This window comes from Heterodontus francisci, chromosome 13 (assembly GCF_036365525.1).
Source record: "Heterodontus francisci isolate sHetFra1 chromosome 13, sHetFra1.hap1, whole genome shotgun sequence".
Taxonomy (NCBI): domain Eukaryota; kingdom Metazoa; phylum Chordata; class Chondrichthyes; order Heterodontiformes; family Heterodontidae; genus Heterodontus; species Heterodontus francisci.
The window spans coordinates 111,797,646-111,821,266 of NC_090383.1; the positions used below are offsets into that span (position 1 = coordinate 111,797,646).

The 23,621-nt window shown below is 42.4% G+C and overlaps 1 protein-coding gene across 2 annotated transcripts; it reads right to left on the reverse strand.

Annotated features, from left to right (window-relative positions):
- Positions 1–1,499: 1,499 nt before the first annotated feature.
- Positions 1,500–23,218, reverse strand: LOC137376590 (mitochondrial scaffolding protein 1-like). 2 transcript variants are annotated; one of them, XM_068045429.1, is made up of 5 exons: positions 22,957–23,218; positions 9,490–9,626; positions 8,161–8,259; positions 7,182–7,243; positions 1,500–1,671 (listed from the first exon to the last, which is right to left on the reverse strand). In XM_068045429.1, the coding sequence occupies exons 1-5, from the start codon at positions 23,033–23,035 to the stop codon at positions 1,593–1,595; spliced, it is 456 nt and encodes a 151-aa protein (XP_067901530.1). In that variant the 5' UTR covers positions 23,036–23,218; the 3' UTR covers positions 1,500–1,592. The 2 variants fall into 2 exon arrangements, with proteins under 2 accessions (XP_067901530.1, XP_067901529.1); XM_068045428.1 differs by having other exon boundaries at positions 7,178–7,243.
- Between the last annotated feature and the right edge of the window lie 403 nt (positions 23,219–23,621).

A 23,621-nucleotide genomic window follows, 5' to 3' on the forward strand; every position in this document is an offset into this window, starting at 1 on the left:
ATGATATTAAACAGATGTAAGGAGATCTGGAAGATCCCAGTGTCTACTCCATACTGTATTAACTGATTTCAGCCAGTAGCAATGGATTCAGAGCCATTTGGCTAGGGAGGATAAAACTATTCCCTGTTCCAAGGACTCTCTAAAATGCTTTCAAAGTGCTGCCCCACATTAATATTCTGCTCAGAGATACATTCCATTCTGGCTGAACTTATAGAGAAGGAGGCCATTTGGCCCATTAAGTCTATGCTGGGAGGGATAAATATTGGCCAGGACACCAGGGATAACTCCCCTCCTCTTCACATAGTGCAACAATAATTTTACATCCACCCGAATAGGTAGATGGGGCCTCGGTTTAACATCTCATCTGAAAGATGGCACCTCCAACAGTGCAGCGCTCCCTCAGTTCTGCACTGGAGTGTCAGTCTTGATTTTTGTGCTTAAGTCCTGGAGTGGGGCTTGAACCTGAAACCTTGTATCAGAGGTGAGAGTGTTACCAACTGAGCTACAGCTGACATAATATAGGGGAACATGGCAGCCAATTCGTATACAGCAAGCTTCCACAAACAACAATAACCACATAATGTTTTTGCGATGTTGATTGAGGGATAAATATTGGGCAGGGCACCAGGGAGAACTCCCCATCTCTTCTTTGAAAGTATTGCCATGAGATCTTTTATATCCACCTGAGAAGAAAGACACTTCCTTGGTTTAACATCTCATCCTAACAACAGCACCACACTTCCTCAGGACTGCACTAGAATGCCAGCCTCACTTTTTGTGCTCAAGTCCTGGAGTGGGACTTGAACCCAGAACTTGTGACTCAGGCATGGGTGTGACCAACTGAGCCATTGAACCACATTTTCCTGAATCTTTCCAATGTCTACTGGATAAAATGGTACTCAACTTTACAAGCAAAATATTTGGACACCTCAGCCACAATGCTGAAATCAGTAGCAGTAACAGTCTTCCCATTAACCTCAATGGCTTGTTATAATTCCTTTCACATTCTCAAGAAGGAGGATGACAGCTCATTGGAAGTCTGTATCAAGATCATGAAGTTACACTAAAGAATTGTTTCACCACAATTAATAAATGCAAAAAGGCTGTCTTATTTCCTTCCATCACTTGCTGCTTTTCCTCTCCACCACTTCCATCAAAATTTGCGCACATTGTGATTGGCCAGAGTCAGCCAAGTAACCAACATACGGGTAATGGAAAGCATTGCATGCAACATTTCAACAGTAAATTGTCAGTGCGTAGCACTTAGGCAGTTCTGACAAAGCAGCTTTATCTGAGATAACAACCTTCCTTTCTCTTTCAGATGCTGACCAATCTTGCTGTGGATTTCTGGCATTATCTCTGTTATTTCAGGTCTCCAGAATTTGCATTTTTAAATCATATTTCCATTTTGTGCAACATATTGTTTTACCTACACTTAGCTTGATGTGGCTGTGAATCGTGCTCCAACAAAAAAATAAAGATACTAGCAATCATACAGGTTATCATATAAATAAATGGGGATTTATTTCATTTCTTTACTGCTGTGAGTTTCAGTGCCCCCATCACAACGACTGCAGTCACTATAGAAGTTGCTAGAATGATCCATGGCAGTCTACCTTTGTTGAACGTCCTTGAACGGTTACGGCATTTTTCAGGTTTCTTTGCAGAGTACTGCCAGGAATAAAAACAGGAAGTTAGGAAATCAGGGTACAAAACTGCTTTATTATTACTACATACATAAACTGGAACTAAACAGTAATAAATGATCAATTAGATGAGTGATTTGTTGTAAAATATGATTTGTTATAGTTTCACAGCCTTTAGGATTTCTGTGCAATCATGCAATACTCAGACAGCAAATTGTAAGACAGGTGGATAAAGGCAGAAATTTGCAGGATATCATACCACTCCACTTGTCCCAACACTCAACTGTATCAGGGCATTGAGGACTGGCAGGTTGATCAGACAGTAAAGGACACAGTTATCACCATTAATTCAGTCTCATATCCTCAGCCCTCCAATACCACACAGACTGGGCTCATCGTTGCTATTCATTCATAGTTCTTGGTTCTGTTTCAGCCAGTACCCTGTTTTTATGGTGCTGTGAAGCTTTTGAAAATGATTAACTGTGCTCAGAATTCAGGAGGAGACTTTTTAACTTGCCACTAATACCATGAAGCAAGTGACTGCTGAAACCCTATCTTGGGCACCTGAAGAGGATTTTGGCTTTAACTAGTTTAGTATAGAATCATCATGGTTAGAGCACAGAGGAGGACATTAGGCCTGTTGTGTCAGTGCCAGTTCTCTGCAAGAGCAAATCAGCTCATCCTGCTCCCCTGCCTTTTCTCAATAGCCCTGCACATTTTTCTATTCAGATAATTATCCAATTCACTTTTGAAAGCCAAGATTGAATCTGCCTCTACCACACTCACAGGCAGTGCAATCCAGATGCTGAACACTTGCTGTGTAAAAAAAGATTTTCTCGTGTCGCTTTTGGTTCTTTTTGCCAATCACCTCTAATCGGTATCCTCTGGTTCTCGATCCTTCCGCCAATGGGAACAGTTTCTCCCTACCTGTCCGAACCCATTCAGATTTTGAATGCTCTATCAAATATCCACTCAACATTCTCGAAGGAAAACAGCCCAGCTTTTCCAATCTATCCACGTAACCTGGAACCATTCTCATAAATCTTTTCTGCATTCTCTAAAGCCTTCACATCCTTCTCAAAGTGTGCTGCCCAGAATTGGACACAATACTCCAGTTGAGGGCAACACCAGTGTTTTATAAAGGATCACCATAATTTTCTTGTATTTCTACTCTTAAGCCTCTATTTGTAAAGCAAAAGGATCCCACAACCCACACTTTCACAACCTGCCCTGCCACCTTCAACAATTTGTCCACATATACCCCCAGGTCCCTCTGCTCCTGCACCTCCTTGAGAACTGTATCCTTTATTTTATATTGTCCTTCCGACCAAAATGTATCACTTTGGCTGCGTTAACTTTCATCTGCCACGTGTCCACCCATTCCACCAGCCTGTTTATGTCCTTTTTAAATCTATGGCTATTCTCCTCACAGTTCACAATACTTCCAAGTATACTACAACATTATAATCTTGGTTGCTTTAAGTGCTACGGATGTTAACTTGCTGGGGGCTTTCTTGCAGTTCAACAGTGCAACTGTTGCACTGTTGAACTAATAGAAAGCCCCAGCGAGTTAACATCCATAGCACTTAAAGCAGCCAGAAGTGCTGCACAAAGAACAGCCAGGCGCTGCACAAATGACTACTGGCAACATCTATGCAGTTGTATTCAGCTGGCCTCCAACACTGGAAACATTAGAGGAATGTATGATGGCATTAAGAGAGCTTTTGGGCCAACCATCAAGAAGATCGCACCCCCCACCCACCCCCCCCCACCCTCAAATCCAAATCAGGGGACACAATCACTGACCAACGCAAGCAAATAGACCGCTGGGTGGAGCACTACCTAGAACTGTACTCCAGGGAAAATGTTGTCACTGAGAACGCCCTCAAGGCAGCCGAGTCTCTGCCAGTCATGGATGAGCTGAATATACAGCCAACAAAATCGGAAGTCAGTGATGCCATTGATTCTCTAGCCAGCGGAAAAGCCCCTGGGAAGGACGGCATTACCCCTGAAATAATCAAGAGTGCCAAGCCTGCTATGCTTTCAGCACTCTATGAACTGCTTTGCCTGTGCTGGGATGAGGGAGCAGTACCACAGGACATGCGCGATGCCAATATCATCACCCTCGATAAGAACAAGGGTGACCGCGGTGACTGCAACAACTACCGTGGAATCTCCCTGCTCAGCATAGTGGGGAAAGTCTACGCTCAAGTCGCTTTAAACAGGCTCCAGAAGCTGGCTGAGCGTGTCTACTCTGAGGCACAGTGTGGCTTTCGAGCAGAGAGATCCACCATTGACATGCTGTTCGCCCTTCGCCAGCTACAGGAGAAATGTTGCGAACAACAGATGCCCCTCTACGTTGCTTTCATTGATCTCACCAAAGCCTTTGACCTCATCAGCAGACATGGTCTCTTCAGACTACTAGAAAAGATCGGATGTCCACCAAAGCTACTAAGTATCATCAGATCATTCCATGACAATATGAAAGGCACAATTCAGCATAGCGGCGCCTCATCAGACCCCTTTCCTATCCTGAGTGGCGTGAAACAGGGCTGTGTTTTCGCACCTACACTGTTTGGGATCTTCTTCTTCCTGCTGCTCTCACATGCGTTCAAGTCTTCAGAAGAAGGAATTTTCCTCCACACAAGATCAGGTGGCAGGTTGTTCAACCTTGCCCGTCTAAGAGCGAAGACCAAAGTACGGAAAGTCCTCATCAGGGAATTCCTCTTTGCTAACGATGCTGCATTAACATCTCACACTGAAGAGTGTCTGCAGAGACTCATCGACAGGATTGCGGCTGCCTGCAATGAATTTGGCCTAACCATTAGCCTCAAGAAAACGAACATCATGGGACAGGACGTCAGAAATGCTCCATCCATCAATATCGGCGACCACGCTCTGGAAGTGGTTCAAGAGTTCACCTACCTAGGCTCAACTATCACCAGTAATCTGTCTCTCGATGCAGAAATCAACATGTGCATGGGAAAGGTTTCCGCTGCTGTGTCCAGACTGGCCAAGAGAGTGTGGGAAAATGGCGCACTGACACAGAACACAAAAGTCCGAGTGTATCAAGCCTGTGTCCTCAGTACCTTGCTCTACGGCAGTGAGGCCTGGACAACATATGTCAGCCAAGAGCGACATCTCAATTCATTCCATCTTCCTTGCCTCCAGAGAATCCTTGGCATCAGGTGGCAGGACCGTATCTCCAACACAGAAGTCCTCGAGGCGGCCAACATCCCCAGCACGTACACCCTATTGAGTCAGCAGCGCTTGAGGTGGCTTGGCCATGTGAGCCGCATGGAAGATGGCAGGATCCCCAAGGACACATTGTACAGCGAGCTCGTCACTCGTATCAGACCCACCGGGTGTCCATATCTCTGCTTTAAAGACGTCTGCAAACGTGACATGAAGTTCTGTGACATTGATCACAAGTCGTGGGAGTCAGTTGCCAGTGATCGCCAGAGCTGGCTGACAGCCATAAAGGCGGGGCTAAAGTGTGGCGAGTCAAAGAGACTGAGCAGTTGGCAGGAAAAAAGACAGAAGCGCAAGGGGAGAGCCAACTGTGTAACAGCTCCGACAACCAACTTTATCTGCAGCACCTGTGGAAGAGTCTGTCACTCTAGAATTGGCCTTTATAGCCACTCCAGGCACTGCATCACAAACCACTGACCACCTCCAGGTGCTTACCCATTGTCTCTCGAGACAAGGAAGCCAAAGAAGAAGATGATAATCTTGGTATTTGATGCAACAGTTCTCAAACACATTCAATATTTTATATAATAATGCTCAAGTAGGAATGTGTTACAGGGAAAGACTTCAATCTGATGTCATCTTATTGTAGAAGAGTGAAACCTCAGCATTTTCTGAATATCAATGGAACTGACTGAATTTCTGTATTAAGCTGTCTCCTAAAGCCCCTCACAATGACTCAGCTACGGTAAGTGCACCAATGTGGAATTAACCTTTACAGAATCAGAAGATTCTAATCTAAACAAATTTAGAATCTAATTCTAAACTAGCTAATCTCAGCAAGGACGGTACTGGGCTTGGCTGTGATGCCCTCTTTTGTAGGTAGACCTAGAGGGTCAGTGTCCAGATTTAGATGTGAAGGGGGTGAAATGTACCTGGAGCATGAGTGCAAATAGGTGATCGGGAATCGGCAGCTCGTTTTACACTCCGCCCAATTTTCTTTGTCATTAACCTTAGTGTTCAGCAGCCAGCTGATATGTAATCACCTGTTTTGTGCTACTGTGCCCACCCCTGAAGATTGAGTGAGGCAATCAGCACATGTGGAACCTATATAAGCATAAATTAGTCTATATAGGATAGAAAATGGGAGTTGGAATAAATAAAAATTAAGGCTAGGTCTGTTGATCATGTGTTGCTGCTCCTAGGTTTAACCTTTCTTCATTATATTCAATGGGGTTTTTCACCACATTTAAGAGTTTTAGACAAGTACACATTTTTAGAACAACAAAGAACACCTTTCTGAAAACGTAATATAGGAAGAGGACCAGGCTATTCAATCCTCGAGCCTGTCTAGTATTCAGTTGTAACATGGCTGATCTGTACCTCAACTCCTTATCCCTCAATACCTTTACGCAACAAAAATCTATTGGTCAGTTTTGAAAGCTCTAGTTGTCCCAGCCTCACAGCCTTTTGGGGGGAAAAATTCCAGATTTCTATTACACTTTGTGTGGAAAAGTGCTTCCTGATTTCCCTCCTAAATGAACTTGCTCTAATTTTGTTATATTTCCTTATCACCAGATGAAGTAGTTTCTTATCTACCCTATCCAAATCATTTTAACATTTTGAATACCTCAATAAGATTATTCCTCAATATTCTCTACTTAAAGAAATATAAGTCAAGTTTATGCAACCTGTCCTCATAATTTAAACCTCTAAGCTTCGCGATCACTCTGGTCTGGATGCACACACACATTTTAAATCCTGTGGTATTGTTCAAGGTAAGTCAGAGGATATGCTGCTTTATAAGGATGGGGGTTTTATACCACACAAAACAAAATGTATTATTCTGTCACTGTTGAGCTGTATCTATTTGTTAAGTAAATACAAGGTGAAATTACTGAGTTTAATTGTAGTGTGGTCAGGGAACTTGAAAAATTGTAAAGTGCTCGTCAGCTCTGGATCCAGGTCAGGAGCACCTAGCATGATGTAACTGCCTCTTTTTTTCTCTCTTTTTGTAAGTTTGTTTGCATCTGTAATAAAGTCTGCAGTGTAATTTCTGCATATATTGTTTTTAATATATTGTAGATAGATGGGAACCTCTAGAATTCCCTAAACGCCTCTGCCTCACTTTCCTCCTTTAAGACAATCTTTAAAACCTACCTCTTTGACTAATCTGCCCGAGCATCCACTTATGTGGCTGGGTGTCATATTTTGTATTATAATGCCCCTGTGAATGTTAAGTTAAACGTGCTATATAAATACAAGTTGTTGTTTTCTCTTGGGTTCAACAGTACAATGCGATCTCTATCACGTTTTAATACATGGGAAGATATTTGAATGACCTGCCAGAGTTGTGGCACCTTCCATTCAGATGTTGAACACACTTCATCGCCAAACTCATATCCAACCTGAAAAACATCATATGAATAGTTTAATAAAAGTTTAGCCTCAGAAATCTGCACACAATGGGTTGCCTATTAGTGTGTCGTTGAAGAAAATTGATGAGCACAGGCCCTGCTTTCCACATGGAATAAGATAACAAGGAGTCTCCTTGGTTTGCTGTGACAAACCTCCTTGTTGCTAATTTCAATGCTAAGACAGCATCACCTACTCACTCTCCGCGAGGCCCGAGAAAAGAAAAAGTGTCAAAAGAAAAGGGGGTTGTTCATTGTCAAAAAAAAGGTTTCTTTCTCTTCGTAATGTCCATTACCTTTGCTTCTAAAATACTCTGGGATCATCTCCTGACCAGTTGCTGTGTAGGCAATCTACAAGCTTTGCGAAATATATAACCAAGGAGAACAGATTGAAACCAGTGGCACAGGGAAGGCAGAATCTAAAAATGGCAAAATCTGTCCCTGAGCAGTTTCTTTATGAAAGTGTCTCTATAAAAGGACATGCATACACACTACTCTATTACTAAAATTGCATATGCAAAAAAAAGAGTACCATTATACATTTGTTTTAATTTATGCAGAATTTTACATTAATTTCCATGTTGGTGGAGGTGCCACATGTTTTGTTTGCATGTAATTGAATACAATTGATCTATTGGCATAGTTGATCAGGGTGTTCAGGGGCTAACCTATCTTGTTCTGATGGGAGTTGTTTTGGGTTGCTGTGCTTTTGGTGCCGGGGGCAGCGGGAAGGGGTGGTGTGAGAAATGGGATGGAGCTTGTTTGCCTTCTTGTAAAGCACCTGCTCCTTCCTCTATTGGAATGTGCTAAGGTCCTTACTAATGTTACACAAGATCATTTGCTCTAGCTGACTTTAACGACAAACATCTATCACAAAGAATGATTTCATGTTTTTTTGAATTGTTCCTTACCTGCCTCTCGATTTGTAATACTAACTCGCCATTGGTTATATTCCTAAATATTTTTGCTGCTTCCTCATGAAGTATATTAACAAGTGAAACTCCATCAGCCTAAAGATAAATAGATCAAAATAGATACAATAAAGCAGCAGTGCAGTTGGAAGTGATCTATTTATAATGAAAGCATGGATGGGGACTAGCACACTGTCCTTTCACATTTAGAATGTAGATTCAAATGTAGCCCAGACAGAAGACAAAAGTTTCCTTTCTCTGTCTATATGCTTTTCCTCTTCCTCACTGAAGAACTCATTCTTCAACACTGTGAAAATCATTACCTCCTTCAGTTTCTCCTTATTCCTACAATTTTCAGCATTTAAACCCTGAGCTTGGCATCATCTAATTAGTTGTTCTTTCTTTAACTTGTCTTTTAATCTCTTCAGCCTTGGTTGTGTCATATCTTGATGGCTGAGCTCAAAATGGCCATCCAATGCCTTCTAAGCACCCTGCCACGAGCTAGAGTGAGAAACATCATAATACGTAACCATGGTTTCAAATAACAATTGGAGGAAGCTTGTAGTGCCAACATCCTTGTGGATAAATTCCTAAATTATGATGGTTTCTAGGATGTCCCATAATTGTGCCATTGACAAGGTGAAAAAGTTAATTTTCACCAGCACAAATAACGTTTACACCGGCATAGCTAAGCATTTATTAAACATTCGCTCCATCCACCACTGGCACACAGTGGCAGCAGTGTGTACCATCTACAAAATGCACTGCAGCAACTTTCCAAGGCTCCTTTGACTGCAGCTTCCAAACCCTCAACCTCTACCACTTGCAACAGGGGCAGCAGGCGCATGAAAACACCACCACCTGCAAGTTCTCCTCCAGGTCACACACCATCCTGACTTGGAAATATATCGCCATTCCTTCATCACCACTGGTCAAAATCCTGGAACTCCCTACCTAACAGCAGTGTGTGTGTATCTACACCATGTGGACTGCAGTGACTCACCACCACCTCTGAAGGGCAATTAGGGATGGTCCTTGCCAGCGACGCCCACATCCCATGAATGAATTAAAACTTGTTTTCTAACCATTTAACCCACTAACTGCCTCTCTTGTTCAATCCTCTAAACAGACTCACATCTTCGAGTGCTGACAAAGATTTACACCTTAAATATTAACCTGTTCTTTCAGATGCTGGGAGACCAATGTATATTTCCAGGATTTTGTTTAGATTTGCAGCTTTTTTTTTCTTCATTGCCCAAAGTAACATGATCCATAATTCCAAAAAAACCCAATTCATTGTTTTTAATTAGAACATTTGCAACAACATACCTCCAAGATCTTGTCACCCTCTCTAAGTCTCCCATCAAGAGCTGCTGGTTCATTTTCTCTTATTTTAGCCACATAGATTCCAAAATTTCCAGGATAACAGGGTTTATCCACTCCTCCCAAGATGTTAAACCCAAACCCTGTAAATGGGTATCAAGCATGAATCCAAATCAAAATGATATTAAACGCTATTATGTACAATAGAACTTTTTTATGATAATCTTGTCTGCATTGGAGATAGCCATTATCATCTGTTTATACCATTAAGGCAAATGAAATGAAATTGCCAAAAATCATGGGGCAGTTATTGAGTACGGTGGTGTAGTGGTTATGTTACTGGACTAATAACCCAGAGAATGTTTGTTCAAATTTCACAATGGCAGTTTAAAAATTTGAATTCTGTTGAAATCTGGTCAGTAAAAGTGACCATGAGGTTGTCGGCTTGTTGTGAAAACTCAGCTGGTTCACGAATGTTCTTGCGGTAAGGAAATTTACCGTCCTTTACCCAGTGATTCCAGTCCCACATCAAGGTGGTCAACTGTTAACTGCCTCTTAAAAGAGGGAGAAATGGTCTCGGTCTAAGCTCCTGCTAGACTCCGCAATCAGTTCAACTAGTGATGGGTAATAACTGCCAGTCTTGCCAGCAACACCCACTTCCAAAGGATGATTTTTAAAAAAGATTTGCCGGGAAAATGTGAAAATTGCTCTCTAATCAAAGAATTGTTACAGCGCAGAAGGAGGCCATTCAGCTCATCGTGTCTGCACCAGCTCTCCAAATGAGCAATTCACCTAACACCATTCCCACCTTCTCCCGTAACTCTGCACATTCTTCCTTTTCAAATGACAGATTAGTTCCCTACCGAAGGGCCTTAATTGAACCTGCCTCCACCACACTCTCACGCAGTGCATTCCAGACCTTAACCACTTGCTGCACGAAAAAGTTTTTCCTCATGTCACGTTTGCTTCCCTCGCCAACCTAGGGCAATTGGTGAAAATGCAAAGGGCTGAATTTTACCAGCTCCTTGATGTCAAGGGTCGCGGCATGGAGCCTGTAAAATACTTACGGGTGAAGCCTGCCACGACCTCCGACACGGAGAAGGCCCCGCCGCATTTTATTGGCGGTGGTGGCAAGGCACCCCCCTCCCCCCCCCCCCCGCCCGACTGCTGCTTCATTTGCCTACTCAAACATATTCAAAAAAATGTTAATTAACTTATCTGGACCAGGCGGCCGTCCCACGCCAATATTGCAGCTGGTGACTGGAAGTCACACACCTTCTGAACCCCGTTTGGGGATTCAAGGCGAGACACTGGTGGGGAGAGAGGAGGGGTGATATTATCAGGACAGGAGGGGAGCGGGTAAACTACTTTCTATTGGCTGTGGGGATGGTGAGAAGGGATTGACGGGCAAATATGACAAGGTTGCGGGGGTTGGGGAAGAGTTCAGATTGGGAATGAAATAAATTATCAACATATAGGCCAATAAAAAAAACAGTGGGGGAGGGGGGGTGGTTAGGAAAGAGCCTCCAGCTTTTAATTACTTTTTTTAAAGATGTTTCACAGAAATGTCCCTTTAAAAATTCACAATTCACTTTGTTCCCAAGGGCTTGAAGCCCTTTAAAAATGGCGCCGGCACCTGCGCAGTGGCACTGGGCGCAGCTGCCAGGGACGAAATGGCTGCCCCCTATATGACATCAGAGGCGGCCGTTCCGCCCCCTCCATTTAAAAGAGCCCCCGCGCGAAAAATCACAGGGGCTCAGCGGCAGTGCATCCGTGCCTGTAGGCTGCCGACTTCAAAGCGTACCACCATAAAATTCAGTCCAGGGTATTAGGTGGTTAAGTGGAACATCGGAACAGGTGCAGGCTATTCAGCCTGTTCCACCAATCAATCAGATCATGACTGATCTGTATGGTGCAAATGGTGATACTTGGGGCACTTGGACTGGATGCTATATTTTTGCAGATGTCAGTCAGCCCCGGACCATTTCTCCCTTCACCATACCTCAATTTTAAACACTATTATGTTCTGAAGTGCTGCCGTTGTGTTTCTCTTCACCCAGCACTGAGGGAGTGCTGCACTGTTGGAGGTGCCATCTTTCGAAAGGGACGTTAAACTGAGGGCCCCATCTGCCTGCTCAAGTGGCTGTAAAAGATCCCATGGCACTACTTCAAAGAGGGGCAGGGGTATCCTGGTCAATATTTATCCCTCAACATCACAAAAACAGATTATCTGGTCAATATCAAATTGCTGTTGGTGGTAGTTTGCTGTGTGCACAGTTTCTGACGTGTTTCCTGCATTACAACAATGACTACACTTCAAAAAGGACTTTATTGGCTGTAAAGCACTTTGAGGTGTGCAGTAGTGTGGAAGGTGCTATATAAGTGCAAGTCTTTCCTTTTCCTTTTCATTTTCCAGCTGGCTTTCATTTAACACTGAAGAAAGTTTCCAGCTAGCTATCTTAACAACTGCTTTTACATTCAGCAAGCACTCAGTTCATTGGTGTTGCTTAAAATTTGTCTAAATTAAAATGCTGGCTTCTATTCAAAAACTAATTCACTACAAACAATTACTTTGTCACTCTTGCATTACGAGACCAGCCTTTCTCATGCATCAAACCTGCATGACCTCATTTTCATGTATCTTCTGTTCAATTATTAGAAAGAAAATGCTTGCATTTACCTAACACCTTATCACCTCCTCGGGCTGTTCCAAAATGTCTCACGACAAATTACTTTCGAAATGTAGCACTGTTAGATTTGCAACCCAAAAGTCATGATTTAAAATTCTACATGACAGATATAATTCAATAAACCTGGTAATTTGTGGTCTAACACAAATCCATCTGGTTCACTAATACGTATCCTTCAGGAAGGGGAATATGTCACTCCCACTTGTTGTGCTTACATATGTCTCCACTCGCACACTTCATTGTTGATTCTTAATGGCCTCGGGCAAAATAGGATTGGACAATACTGCCTTTCCAGTGCTGCTGATATCCTAAGAACAATGTATGGCATGAGGCTGACTCCCCCTAAGGTACTAGGTGTGAGGCTGGTGCATGCCAGAATCTTTCTCCCACAACAATTAACCTGTTTTGTTTGAAATTCATTTCATAACTTGGTCTTGGATTTCACAAATAGTCAGTTGAAACAGGTTTATAATTCAACATGCAGTGAAATGATACCTAATCCCTTAATTTCAAATTATCAGGGTGGGGGGAAACGGCAGGGGGAGGGTGAAGAACATGCTGATATGGAATGAATTGGCGCATGATGAACTGCTTCTGTTTGGAGTGTACAGAATGTGATAGATTGGAGTGTGTTTCAAGGATGTAACAGATCTGAGTTCCAATAATATTGAAAGACCACTCAGTTCATGACACAGATGTCATCTGAACCATTCAACATTTTACTGCCTTCTACATCCTCTGTCCTATTATTAGAAAGAGCAAACTTGCATTTATTTACCACATCCTCATTACCAACAATTAGTAAAATATATGGTGATATAATTTATCCCCCTCTCCTCTTCTGAGGTCATTGGGGGTGAAATTCAATTTCGGCAGGGGGGCAGAAAAGGGCGGTTATTGGAAAGGAAAATGGAGTGGATTTATAATGGGATACCAACCCTCCCATCACTTGTTTGTGCCCTAAAGTTGAATTTCATCCCTATAGCACCTGTTGTTGTATGATTCTAAAGGCACAAGTCACCTTCACTTACCTCACCAAACTGGCCATTATTCCTTTGTAAACCTAAACAGTTGAGCGTTGGCATGCTATTTGGCTGTGGAGACACCAGAACCAAATTCGATCTTGTCGTCATCTGACATCTCCAGACTGTGGTGATCACTGGCGGTGGTCACTGAATAATTAATAAGAGCGGGATCCATGATTGGATTTCTTCTCCTAAGCCCAGGGGTAATGGGCTCAACTGCCACTTAGGCTGTTTTCAGCTAACTTGGCACAGTTCAGGAATTAAATGGGGGGGCTTTCTGATCTGTAAGCTCATTTACATTTTTCATTTGTTTGTGGGACGTGGGCATCGCTGGCTAGACCAGCATTTATTGCCCATCCCTAATTGCCCTTGAACTGAGTGGCTTGCTAGGCCATTTCAGAGGGCATTTTTTTTTTTTATAAAAGAGTCAACCACATATTACTGTGGGTCTGGAGTCACATGTAGGCCAGACCAGGTAAGGACAGCAGATTTCCTTCCCTAAAGGACATTAGTGAACCAGCTGGCTTTTTACAACAATTGACAATGGTTTCATGGTCACCATTAGACTAGCTTTTTAAATTCCCAGATTAATTGAATTAAAATTTCGCCATCTGCCATGGTGGAATTCGAACTCATATCCCCAGAGCAGTAGTCTGGGTCTCTGAGTTACTAGTCCAGTGACATTGCCACTATACCACCACCTCCATGCTGCTTTTATCAACTGAGCCACAGACTGTATTCACCCACCTCTGTCTCTTCGGCCCTCCCTACTTCCAGGAAACCACAAAATTGATAATTAAATATGGAAAAAAATAAATCACATTCTTTAATATTACGGAAAACACTCTGGAGATACAGGGGTATAAATGTCTTGGGTACTTGCACAAAGTGGAGGATAGCAATCGGCAGCCTATTTTGTGAGCTACTTGATTTTCATTTCTATTCACAGGAGGGGTGGCTCTGTTAATTAATGATGGTATTAGCACAATAGAGAGGGATGACCTAAGTTCAGGAAACCAGGATGTAGAAGTGGTTTGGGTCGAGATGAGAAGTCACTTGTGGGAGTGGTGTATAAGCCCCCTAACAGTAACCACATGGTAGGATGCGATATATAGGAATAAATAATGGGAGCTTGTCAGACAGGTACGGCAATAATCATGGTGGATTTTAATCTACATACAGACCAGAAAAATCAGATGGGCAAAGGTGAGGAATTCATAGAATGTTTGTTTTTGGGATAGTTTCTTAGAACAGCACATTCTGGAGCCAACCAGAGAACAGGCTATACTAGACTGGGTATTGTGCAATGAGACAGGATTAATGACCTCAGAGAAGGTGCCCCTAGTCAGCAGCGATCATAATATGACTGAATTTTACATTCAGTTTGTGGGAGAGAAGAATGGGTCTAAGACTAGTATCTTAAACTTAAATAAAGGCAATTATGAGGGCATGAAAGCAGAACTAGCAAAAGTGAACTGGCAAAGTAGGTTAAGGGATAGGTCAATAGAGATGCAGTGGCAGACATTTAAGGGGATATTTCAGAATACACAGAATAGATACATTCTAATGAGAAAGAAAAATTCCAAGGGGAGGACTAAAAAAGTTAACGATCGTATCAAACTTAAAGAAAAAGCATATATTTGTGCAAAGATGAGTGGCAGTTCAGAAGATTGAACAGAATATAAAAAGCAGCAAAGAATGACGAAAAGATTAATAATGAGAGAAAAATTAAAGTCTGAAAGAAAGCTGGCTAGAAATACAAAAACAGATAGTAAGAGTTTCTATAGATATTTAAAAAAGAAAAGGGTTAACATAGTGAGTGTTGGTCCTATAGAAAGTGAGTCTGGGGAATTAATAAAGTAAAATAAGGAGATGGCAGATGAACTGAGCAGGTATTTTGCATCAGTCTTCACCATAGAGGATACAAGTAACAAACCAGAAAAAGCTGTAAATCAGGAAATGGAAGGGAGGGAGGAACTCAAGAATATTACAATCACCAGGGAAGTGGTACTGAGCAAATTGTTGGAGCTGTGGGCTGACAAGGTCCAGGATCCTGATGGACTTCACCTGAGGGTCTTAAAAGAAGTGGCTACTGAAATAGTTGATAAGTCGATTTAAATTTTCCAAAATTCCCAGATTCGAGAAGGTTCCATTCCATTGGAAAATAGCCAATGTAACTCCTTTATTCAAAAAGAGAGGGAGACAGAAAGCAGGAAACTACAGGCCAGTTAGCTTAACACCTGTCTTAGGGAACATTTTAGAAGCTATTATTAAAGACATTATAGCAAGGCACTTCGAAATAGTCAAGGTAATCAGGCAGAGTCAACATGGTTTTGTGAAAGGGAAATTAGTTTAACCAATTTATTGGAGTTCTTTGAAGAAGTTACATGTGCTGTGGATAAAGGGGAACCAGTGGATGTACTGTACTAAGATGTCTAGAAGCATTTGATAAGGTGCCACATCAAAGGTTCTTGTGGAAAAGCTCATGATGTAGGGGCTAACATAGTGGCATGGATAGAAGATTGTCTAGCTCACAGGAAACAGAAAGTAGGCATAAATGGATAATTTTCTGGTTGGCAAGATGCTGCAGCCTCATCTTTTTCTAATTTATATAAATGACTTGGATGAAGGGACCACAGGTATGGTTGTTGATGACACAAAAGATAGGTAGGAAAGTAAGTTGTGAAGAGGACTTAAAGAAGTTACGACAGGATATAGATAGGTTAAGAGAATGGGCAAAGATCTGGCAATAGAATGTAATGTGGGAAAATGTGAAATTGTCCATTTTGGCAGGAAGAATTAAAAAGCATATTATCTAAATGGTGAGAGATTGCAGAGCTATCTGGGTGTCCTCGTGCATGAATCGCAAAAGGTTAGCATGCAGGTACAGCAAGTAATTAGGAAAGAAGCTAATAGACTGTTATTGTTTATCGCGAGGGGAATTGAATACAAAGCAGGGAGGTTATGCTTCAGTTATACAGGGCATTGGTGAGGCCACATCTGGAGTACTGTGTACAGTACTGGTCTCTTTATTTAAGAAAGGATGTAAATGCATTGGAAGCAGTTCAGAGAAGGTTTACTAGACTAATACCTGGAATGGGAGGGTTGTCTAATGAGGAAAAGTTGGATAGGCGAGGCTTGCATCTGCTGGAGTTTAGAAGAGTAAGAGGCGCCTTGATTGAAACATAAAAGATTCTGAGGGGTCTTGACAGGGTGGATGTGAAAAGAATGTTTCCTCTTGTGGGAGAATCTAGAACAAGGGGCCATTATTTAAAGATCCATTTAAGACAAAGATAAGGAGACATTTTTTTCTCTGAGGGATGAGTGTCTTTGGAACTCTCTTCCTCAAAAGGTGGTGGAAGCAGAGTAGAATCACAGAAAAATTACGGCACAGAAGGAGGCCATTCAGCCCATCGTATCCGTGCCGGCTGAAAAAACAAGCCGCCCAATCTAATCCCATCTTCCAGCACCTGGTCCATAGCCATGCAGGTTACAGCACTTCGGTTGCATGTCCAGGTACCTTTTATGAGTGTTCAGGGTTTCTGCCTCCACCACTGTACCTGGCAGTGAATTCTAGACACCCACCACCCTCTGAGTGAGAAGTTTTTTCTCAGACCTGTTAGCCTTACATCAGTTGTCAGGAAAATGCTAGAATCTATTCTAAAGGATGTGATAAATGGACACTTGGATAATAATGATCTGATTGGGCATAGTGAACATGGATTTATGAATGGGAAATCATGTTTGACAAACCTGTTGGGAGTTTTTTGAGGATGTTACTAACAGAATTGATAAAGAGGAGTCAGTGGATGTGGTATACTTGGATTTTCAGAAGGCTTTTGATAAAGTTCCCCACAGGAGATTGGTTAGCAAAATTAAAGTACATGGGATAGGAGGTAGTATACTGGCATGGATTAAGGATTGGTTAAACAGGCAGAAAGCAGATAGTAGTAATAAATAGGTCATTCTCGCATTGGCAGGCTGTGACAATTGGGCTACCGCAGGGATCAGTGCTTGGGCCCCAGCTGTTCACAATATATATCAATGATCTGGATGTGGGGACCAAATGTAATATTTCCAAGTTCGCGGATGACACAGAACTAGGTGAGAATGTGTGTTGTGAGGAAGATGCAAAGTGGCTTAAGGAGATTGGGACAGACTTAGTGAGTGGGCAAAAATGCGGCAGATGGAATATAATGTGGGAAAATGTGAGGTTATCTACTTTGGAAGGAGGAACAGATGTGCAGAGTATTTCTTAGATGGGAAGCGATTAGAAAGTGTAGATGTTTAGAGTTTAGAGAGATACAGCACTGAAACAGGCCCTTCGGCCCACCGAGTCTGTGCCGACCATCAACCACCCATTTATACTAATCCTACTCTAATTCCATATTCTTACCACATCCCCACCTGTCCCTATATTTCCCTACCACCTACCTATACTAGGGACAATTGCTAATAGCCAATTTACCTATCAACCTGCAAGTCTTTGGCATGTGGGAGGAAACCGGAGCACCCGGAGAAAACCCACGCAGACACAGGGAGAACTTGCAAACTCCACACAGGCAGTACCCAGAATTGAACCCGGGTCGCTGGAGCTGTGAGGCTGCGGTGCTAACCACTGCACCACTGTACAAAGGGACCTTTGTGTCCTGTCAATAAGTCACTGAAAGCTAACATGCAGGTGCAGCAAGCAATTAGGAAGGTTAATGGTATGTTAGCCTTTATCGCAAGAGGATTTAAGTACAGGAGTAGTGAAGTCTTGCTTCAATTGTATAGAACCTTGGTTAGACAGCACCTGGAGTACTGTGTGCAGTTTTGGTCTCCTTACTTTAGGAAGGATATTATTGCCACAGAGGGAGTGCAACGAAGGTTCACTATTCTTGTTCCCAGGTTGACGGGTCTGTTCTATGAAGAGAGATTGGGGAAACTGAGCCTGTATTCTCTAGAGTTTCAAAGAATGAGAGGTGATCTCATTGAAACCTACAAAATACTTAAAGGGAAAGACAGGGTAGATGCAGGTAAGATGTTTCCCCTGGTTGGGGAGTCTAGAAGCAGGGGACACAATTTCAAAATAAGGGGGAAGCCACTCAGGACAGAAATGAGGAGAAATTTCTTTACTCGGAGGGTTGTGAATCTTTGGAATTCTCTACTCCAGAGGGCTGTGGAAACTCAGTCATTGAGCATGTTTAAAGCAGAGGTTGACAGATTTCTAAATACCAATGACATAAAAGGATATGAGGATAGTGTGGGGAAAAAGGCATTGAAGTGGATGATCAGCCATGATCGTATTGAATGGCGGGACAGGCTCGATGGGCTGAATGGCCTACTCCTGCTCCAATGTTCATGTCCCCTCTAATCTTTCTACCAATCACCTTAAATCTGTGCCCCCGGTAATTGGCCTCTCTGTTAGGACAGCTCCTTCCTGTTTACTCTATCTCATAATTTTGTACACCTCAATTAAGTCACCCCTCAGCCTCCTAAGGAAAACAACCCTAGCCGATCCAATCCCCAACTATTATTGCCCGAAGAGTCTTTGAATTTTTTTAAGGCAGAGGTAGATAGATTCTTGATAAGCAAAGGAGTGAAAGGTTATTGGGCTTAGGCGGGAATGTGGGGTTGAGTTTACAATCAGATCAGCCATGATCTTGTTGAATGGTGGAGCAGGCTCAAGGGGACGAGTGGCCTACTCCTGCTCCTAATTCATATGTTCGTATGTTCACTTCAATTTCTAACCTATAATCATAAAATTCAATCTAAAATCAAGTCCAAGAGAAAGCTTCTTCACAAAAAGGGTTGTGACTATGGGGAATGTATTGACCTAGATAACCATTGCTGCAAAATCAATTAGATGCATCCTGGGGAAGTAACAGCATTGACAAATATGAATAAAGGGCAGTGAACTGGGATTAACAAAATGGTGAAACAGGCTTGAAGGGGTGAAAAGCCTACTTCTGTTTCAAAGCAGTAATAGCTCATAGCTCAGATGATATTGACAAAATGCTTTGTAGAATTACAGAACGTTATACCAGAGGGTTTTTAAAAATTAATTCATTTGATACGGGTGTCACTGGCTAGGCCAGCATTTATTGCCCATCCCTAATTGCCCTTGAGAAGGTGATAGTGAGCTGCCTTCTTGAACCACTGCAGTCCATGTGGGGTAGGTCCACCCGGTTTCATTTCTTATTGACCTTGTCGCGGTTTGACACAACTGAGTGGCTTGCTAGGCCATTTCAGAGGGCATTTAAGAGTCAACCACATTGCTGTGGGTCTGGAGTCACATGTAGGCCAGACCAGGTAAGAACAGATTTCTTTCCCTAAAGGACATTAGTGAACCAGACAGGTTTTTACAACAATTGACAATGGTTTCATGGACATTAGACTAGCTTTTTAATTCCAGATTTATTAATTGAATTCAAATTCCACCTTCTGCTGTGGTGGGATTCAAACCCAAGTCCTCAGAGCAATACCCTGGGTCTCTGGGTTACTCATCCAGTGACATTACCACTAGGGCACTGCCTCCCCGGTAGGCTATTTAGCCCATCAAGTCTGGCGCTAGTGTTGTTCTCCACATGAATAGATTAGGAAGTTCAACAGCTTGTATTTATGTCTTTAATGTACTAAAGCATCCCAAGGCTTCACAGGAACATTACCAAACACAATTTGAAGAGCCATATAATGAGATATCAGGGTTGATAACCATAAGCTTGGTCAAAGAGGTCGTGTCTTAAAGGCAGAAAGAGAACTAGCAAAGCAAAGAACTTTAGGAAGGGAATTCCATAACTTTGGGCCTTGGCAACTGAAGGCATAGCCATCAAACCAGGGATGCTCAAGAGGGCAAACTTGGAGGAGTGCAGATATCATGGAGGTTTGTAGGGCTGGAGAAGATTACAGAGATAGGGAAGGGTGAGGTCATGGGAGGGAGTTGAAATTTTAAAATGATGCATTGCTTAACCAGAAGCCAATACAGGCCAGCGAGCACAGGGGTGATGAGGGAATGGGACTTGATGCGAATTAGGACACGCGCAACAAAGTTTTGGATGACCTCAAGTTTATGGAGGGTAAACTTCCCAGACCATTTAAATGTTCCTCTTTTTCAGGCAACTATCTAATTGCCTTTAAACAGACTTTACAGATATTGCTTCAATACTGGCATGTGGCAGCAACTTTAAAATTCTAACCACACTATATAAAGATATTTTAACTCCTACCCAAGAACACAAGAAATAGAAGCAGGACTAGACCATATGGCCCATCAAGCTTGCTCCAACGTTCAATACGATCATGGCTGATCTTAAACTTCAGCTCCACTTTCCCGCCCACTCGCCATATCCCTTGATTCCCTGAGACACCAAAAATCTGTCTATCCCAGCCTTAAACGTATTAAATGATGGAGTATCCACAACCCTCTGGGGTGGTGAATTCCAAAGTTTCACAGCCCTTTGATTGAAGTAATTTCTCCTCAACTCGGTCCTAAATGATCAGCCCCTTATCACGAGACTGTGTCCCTGTGTTTTAGATTCCTCGACCAATCTCTGAGTGTTTACCCTACATGTCAAATGGGAAATATTAATTTCATCGGCTGGAATTTTGCCTTTTACTGGAAATTCTTACAAATAACTTAAAAAAAATAATAAACTGACAGCCAAGATGGCCACTGCAATTTACATTTGAAACACCAAAGGAGACAACACGACTGACTCAACCTAGCCAGAATAATGGGATGCTCACTGATTAAATTACCTGGGATGGCCTTATCAACATGGTCATCAGGGGCTATCGACACCCATTGACCTTGAAAGAGCCAACCCCCAAGTGTGACCGGACAGCTTGAGGGATAGAGCCTTGAATCTGAGAAGATTCCAGAAGGACCTCATTAACAGCACAAAGAGGTTTGGTAATGTCATGTGACTGCTTGTGCAGCTCTGGGAAGACTGTAAGCTTTATCACACAGAAAGCAGACAAAAGTAACTGAAAAAACCATCACGAAGCAGTTCTCGTTCTCTCTCTCTCCAGTCAAACCGCCACAGCCAGCAACTAGGGGACAAGAATCGAACCCCTCTTCTGCCTACAGAAGCCCTGAGAAAAGCAAGCCCATCACAGTGCACGTGGCCCAGCTAGGACTTCTGGAATACAATTTCAGCTGAGGACTTGAGATTTAAAATTGTATTTAAATTCAATTTATTCCAGACTCTACTCCAACCACCAAAGCGGTTTTCCCTCTGTAATCTATTTGTGTGTTTGTGTGTGTGTGAGACTCGTGTGAATGCGTAGCATATTTTAGTAATTTTAACTGGTTTAGAGTGTTAAGAATAATAAACTTTCATCTTTCTTGTTTAAACTCAAGAAAACCTGTCTGATTGGTTCTTTTGCAATTACATTAGAGGACCAGGAGCAAGCGCTCACTGAGTCGGTAAGTTCAATCCTATGTTAAAAAGGAATAAACCCTTGGGGTCAAACCAGAGAAGGGGCAAAAAGGGGAGCCTGAGTCTCCCTCCTCACCTGGCTGTAACAAGCCCCTTCAGAATCTTGTATGTTTGAATGAGATCACTTCTCATTCTCCAAACTCCTGAGAATTTGGCCCAAAATACTAGCTTCAATATGAAGCCTTTATATGATGTAACCATTAGTATATTTGTATCATTATTCCATGGTGTAAAATTCCTTTCATTATGAAATAGCATATCATCCAACTGAATGTGATGCTGCATAAAACTCCCTTGTACATGTAATTAAAGCTTGAACTTTAGCTTGGGTCTGTAAGTAAAATGGCCAGCGCATCTCAAAAGTGGCTGGGCATCAGACCTCAAAAGGAGGATTGGCTCACGTTCATCAGAAACTCAGTGTCACAGGCTGTGGTTATAATTTAGGACTGAGACACATTTGGGCATATTTTTCATGAGATAATGAGAACAACTCCAAAACAGACAGGTGTGCTTACTTGTTTTACACAGGATTTAATATAGATCATTCCAGACACTTAAACATGTAATCCAGGCTGACCTTCAGTGCAGTATGGACGGAATGCTGCACTGCTGGAGGCACCATTTCTGATGAGAAGTCAAACCAAGACCCTGTCTGCCCTCTCAGGTGGAGGTAAAACATGTCATGGCATTACTCTCCCTGGTGTCCTGGCCAATTTTTATCCCTCAACCATTAACTGGTCATTATCTCGTTGCAATTTCTTGGGAACATTTTTCCACATTACAACAGTGGCTACACTTTAAAAGTACATCATTGACTATTAAAGGCTTTGGAGCGTCCCCGAGATGGTGAAATACGCTATTAATATGCAAGTTCTAAACTTTAGACTAAACCTCCTCCTCAGTCAAGACAGCCTTGTGAGGATAGAATACTGGTGTTAGAACTCAACCCGTCTATGGCCTCAACACGGCGCAAATATTTAAAACACTGTGAAAAATGGCAAGTTTTGAAATGTTGGATGCACGTTAGCACTCCAGTACTGCTAATCCAAGATATAGACAGGCTTGGTCACACGTAACAACTTATATCTTCTTTCCGAACTGTGCACTGAGGATGCCAGAGTTTCTCTAAAATAAAAGCAAAATACTGCGGATGCTGGAAATCTGAAATTAAAAACAAGAAATGCTGGAACCACTCAGCAGGTCTGGCAGCATCTGTGGAAAGATGAAGGGTCACTGACCCGAAACGTTAACTCTGCTTCTCTTTCCACAGATGCTGCCAGAACTGCGGAGTGGTTACAGCATTTCTTGTTTTTATGCCAGAGTTTCTCTGCTGACCTGCATTTCCTCTTTTCAATACGATGATATGAGATTCCGTTTTTACGCAGGGCCTGTTCCTCCTGCCCTTTATCACCATGCTCCAGGTCCATCCAGCCCCACCGCTGTTGTCACACGTCAGAAAGACACATTATTACGTCTCTCCTGCTCTGACACTCATTAAAACGCCATCGTCACGGCAGCTTCCCCATGATCATTCAAAATGAAAAGGGGCGAGAGACAGAAAATAAAATCACCTCCTGGTGGGTCGGATTGGTTTTCCTCCACTTAGCCGGTACATAACCGGAACTGAGAAACTGACCCGAATTTGGCTTATTGTAACCAAGCGATTTAGCTTCAAACTGGGGATGACTGCAGTTGAAACAACTGCTAATTAGGCTACTCAGTAAAATTCGTGTTTTCCCCAATTAAAAACACAAGGTTCAAAAATATATGTTATATAGATGCTTAACAGTACAATCATGTGCTAAGTTTGTGGTTTTCAAACTTTTCTGAAGGTGTGGTAGGCTGGAAATTCACCAATCTCCCTAGGAGCCTCTTTTAACTTGAAAACGTTTTTTTTAAATCACTATATGTTAGCAACAGAAATAACGTTAGTAAGTCAGCAAATACAGATATCTGATTGACTTGCAAACCTCGTGGCCACCCGTGGGCGTGGTGGAGCT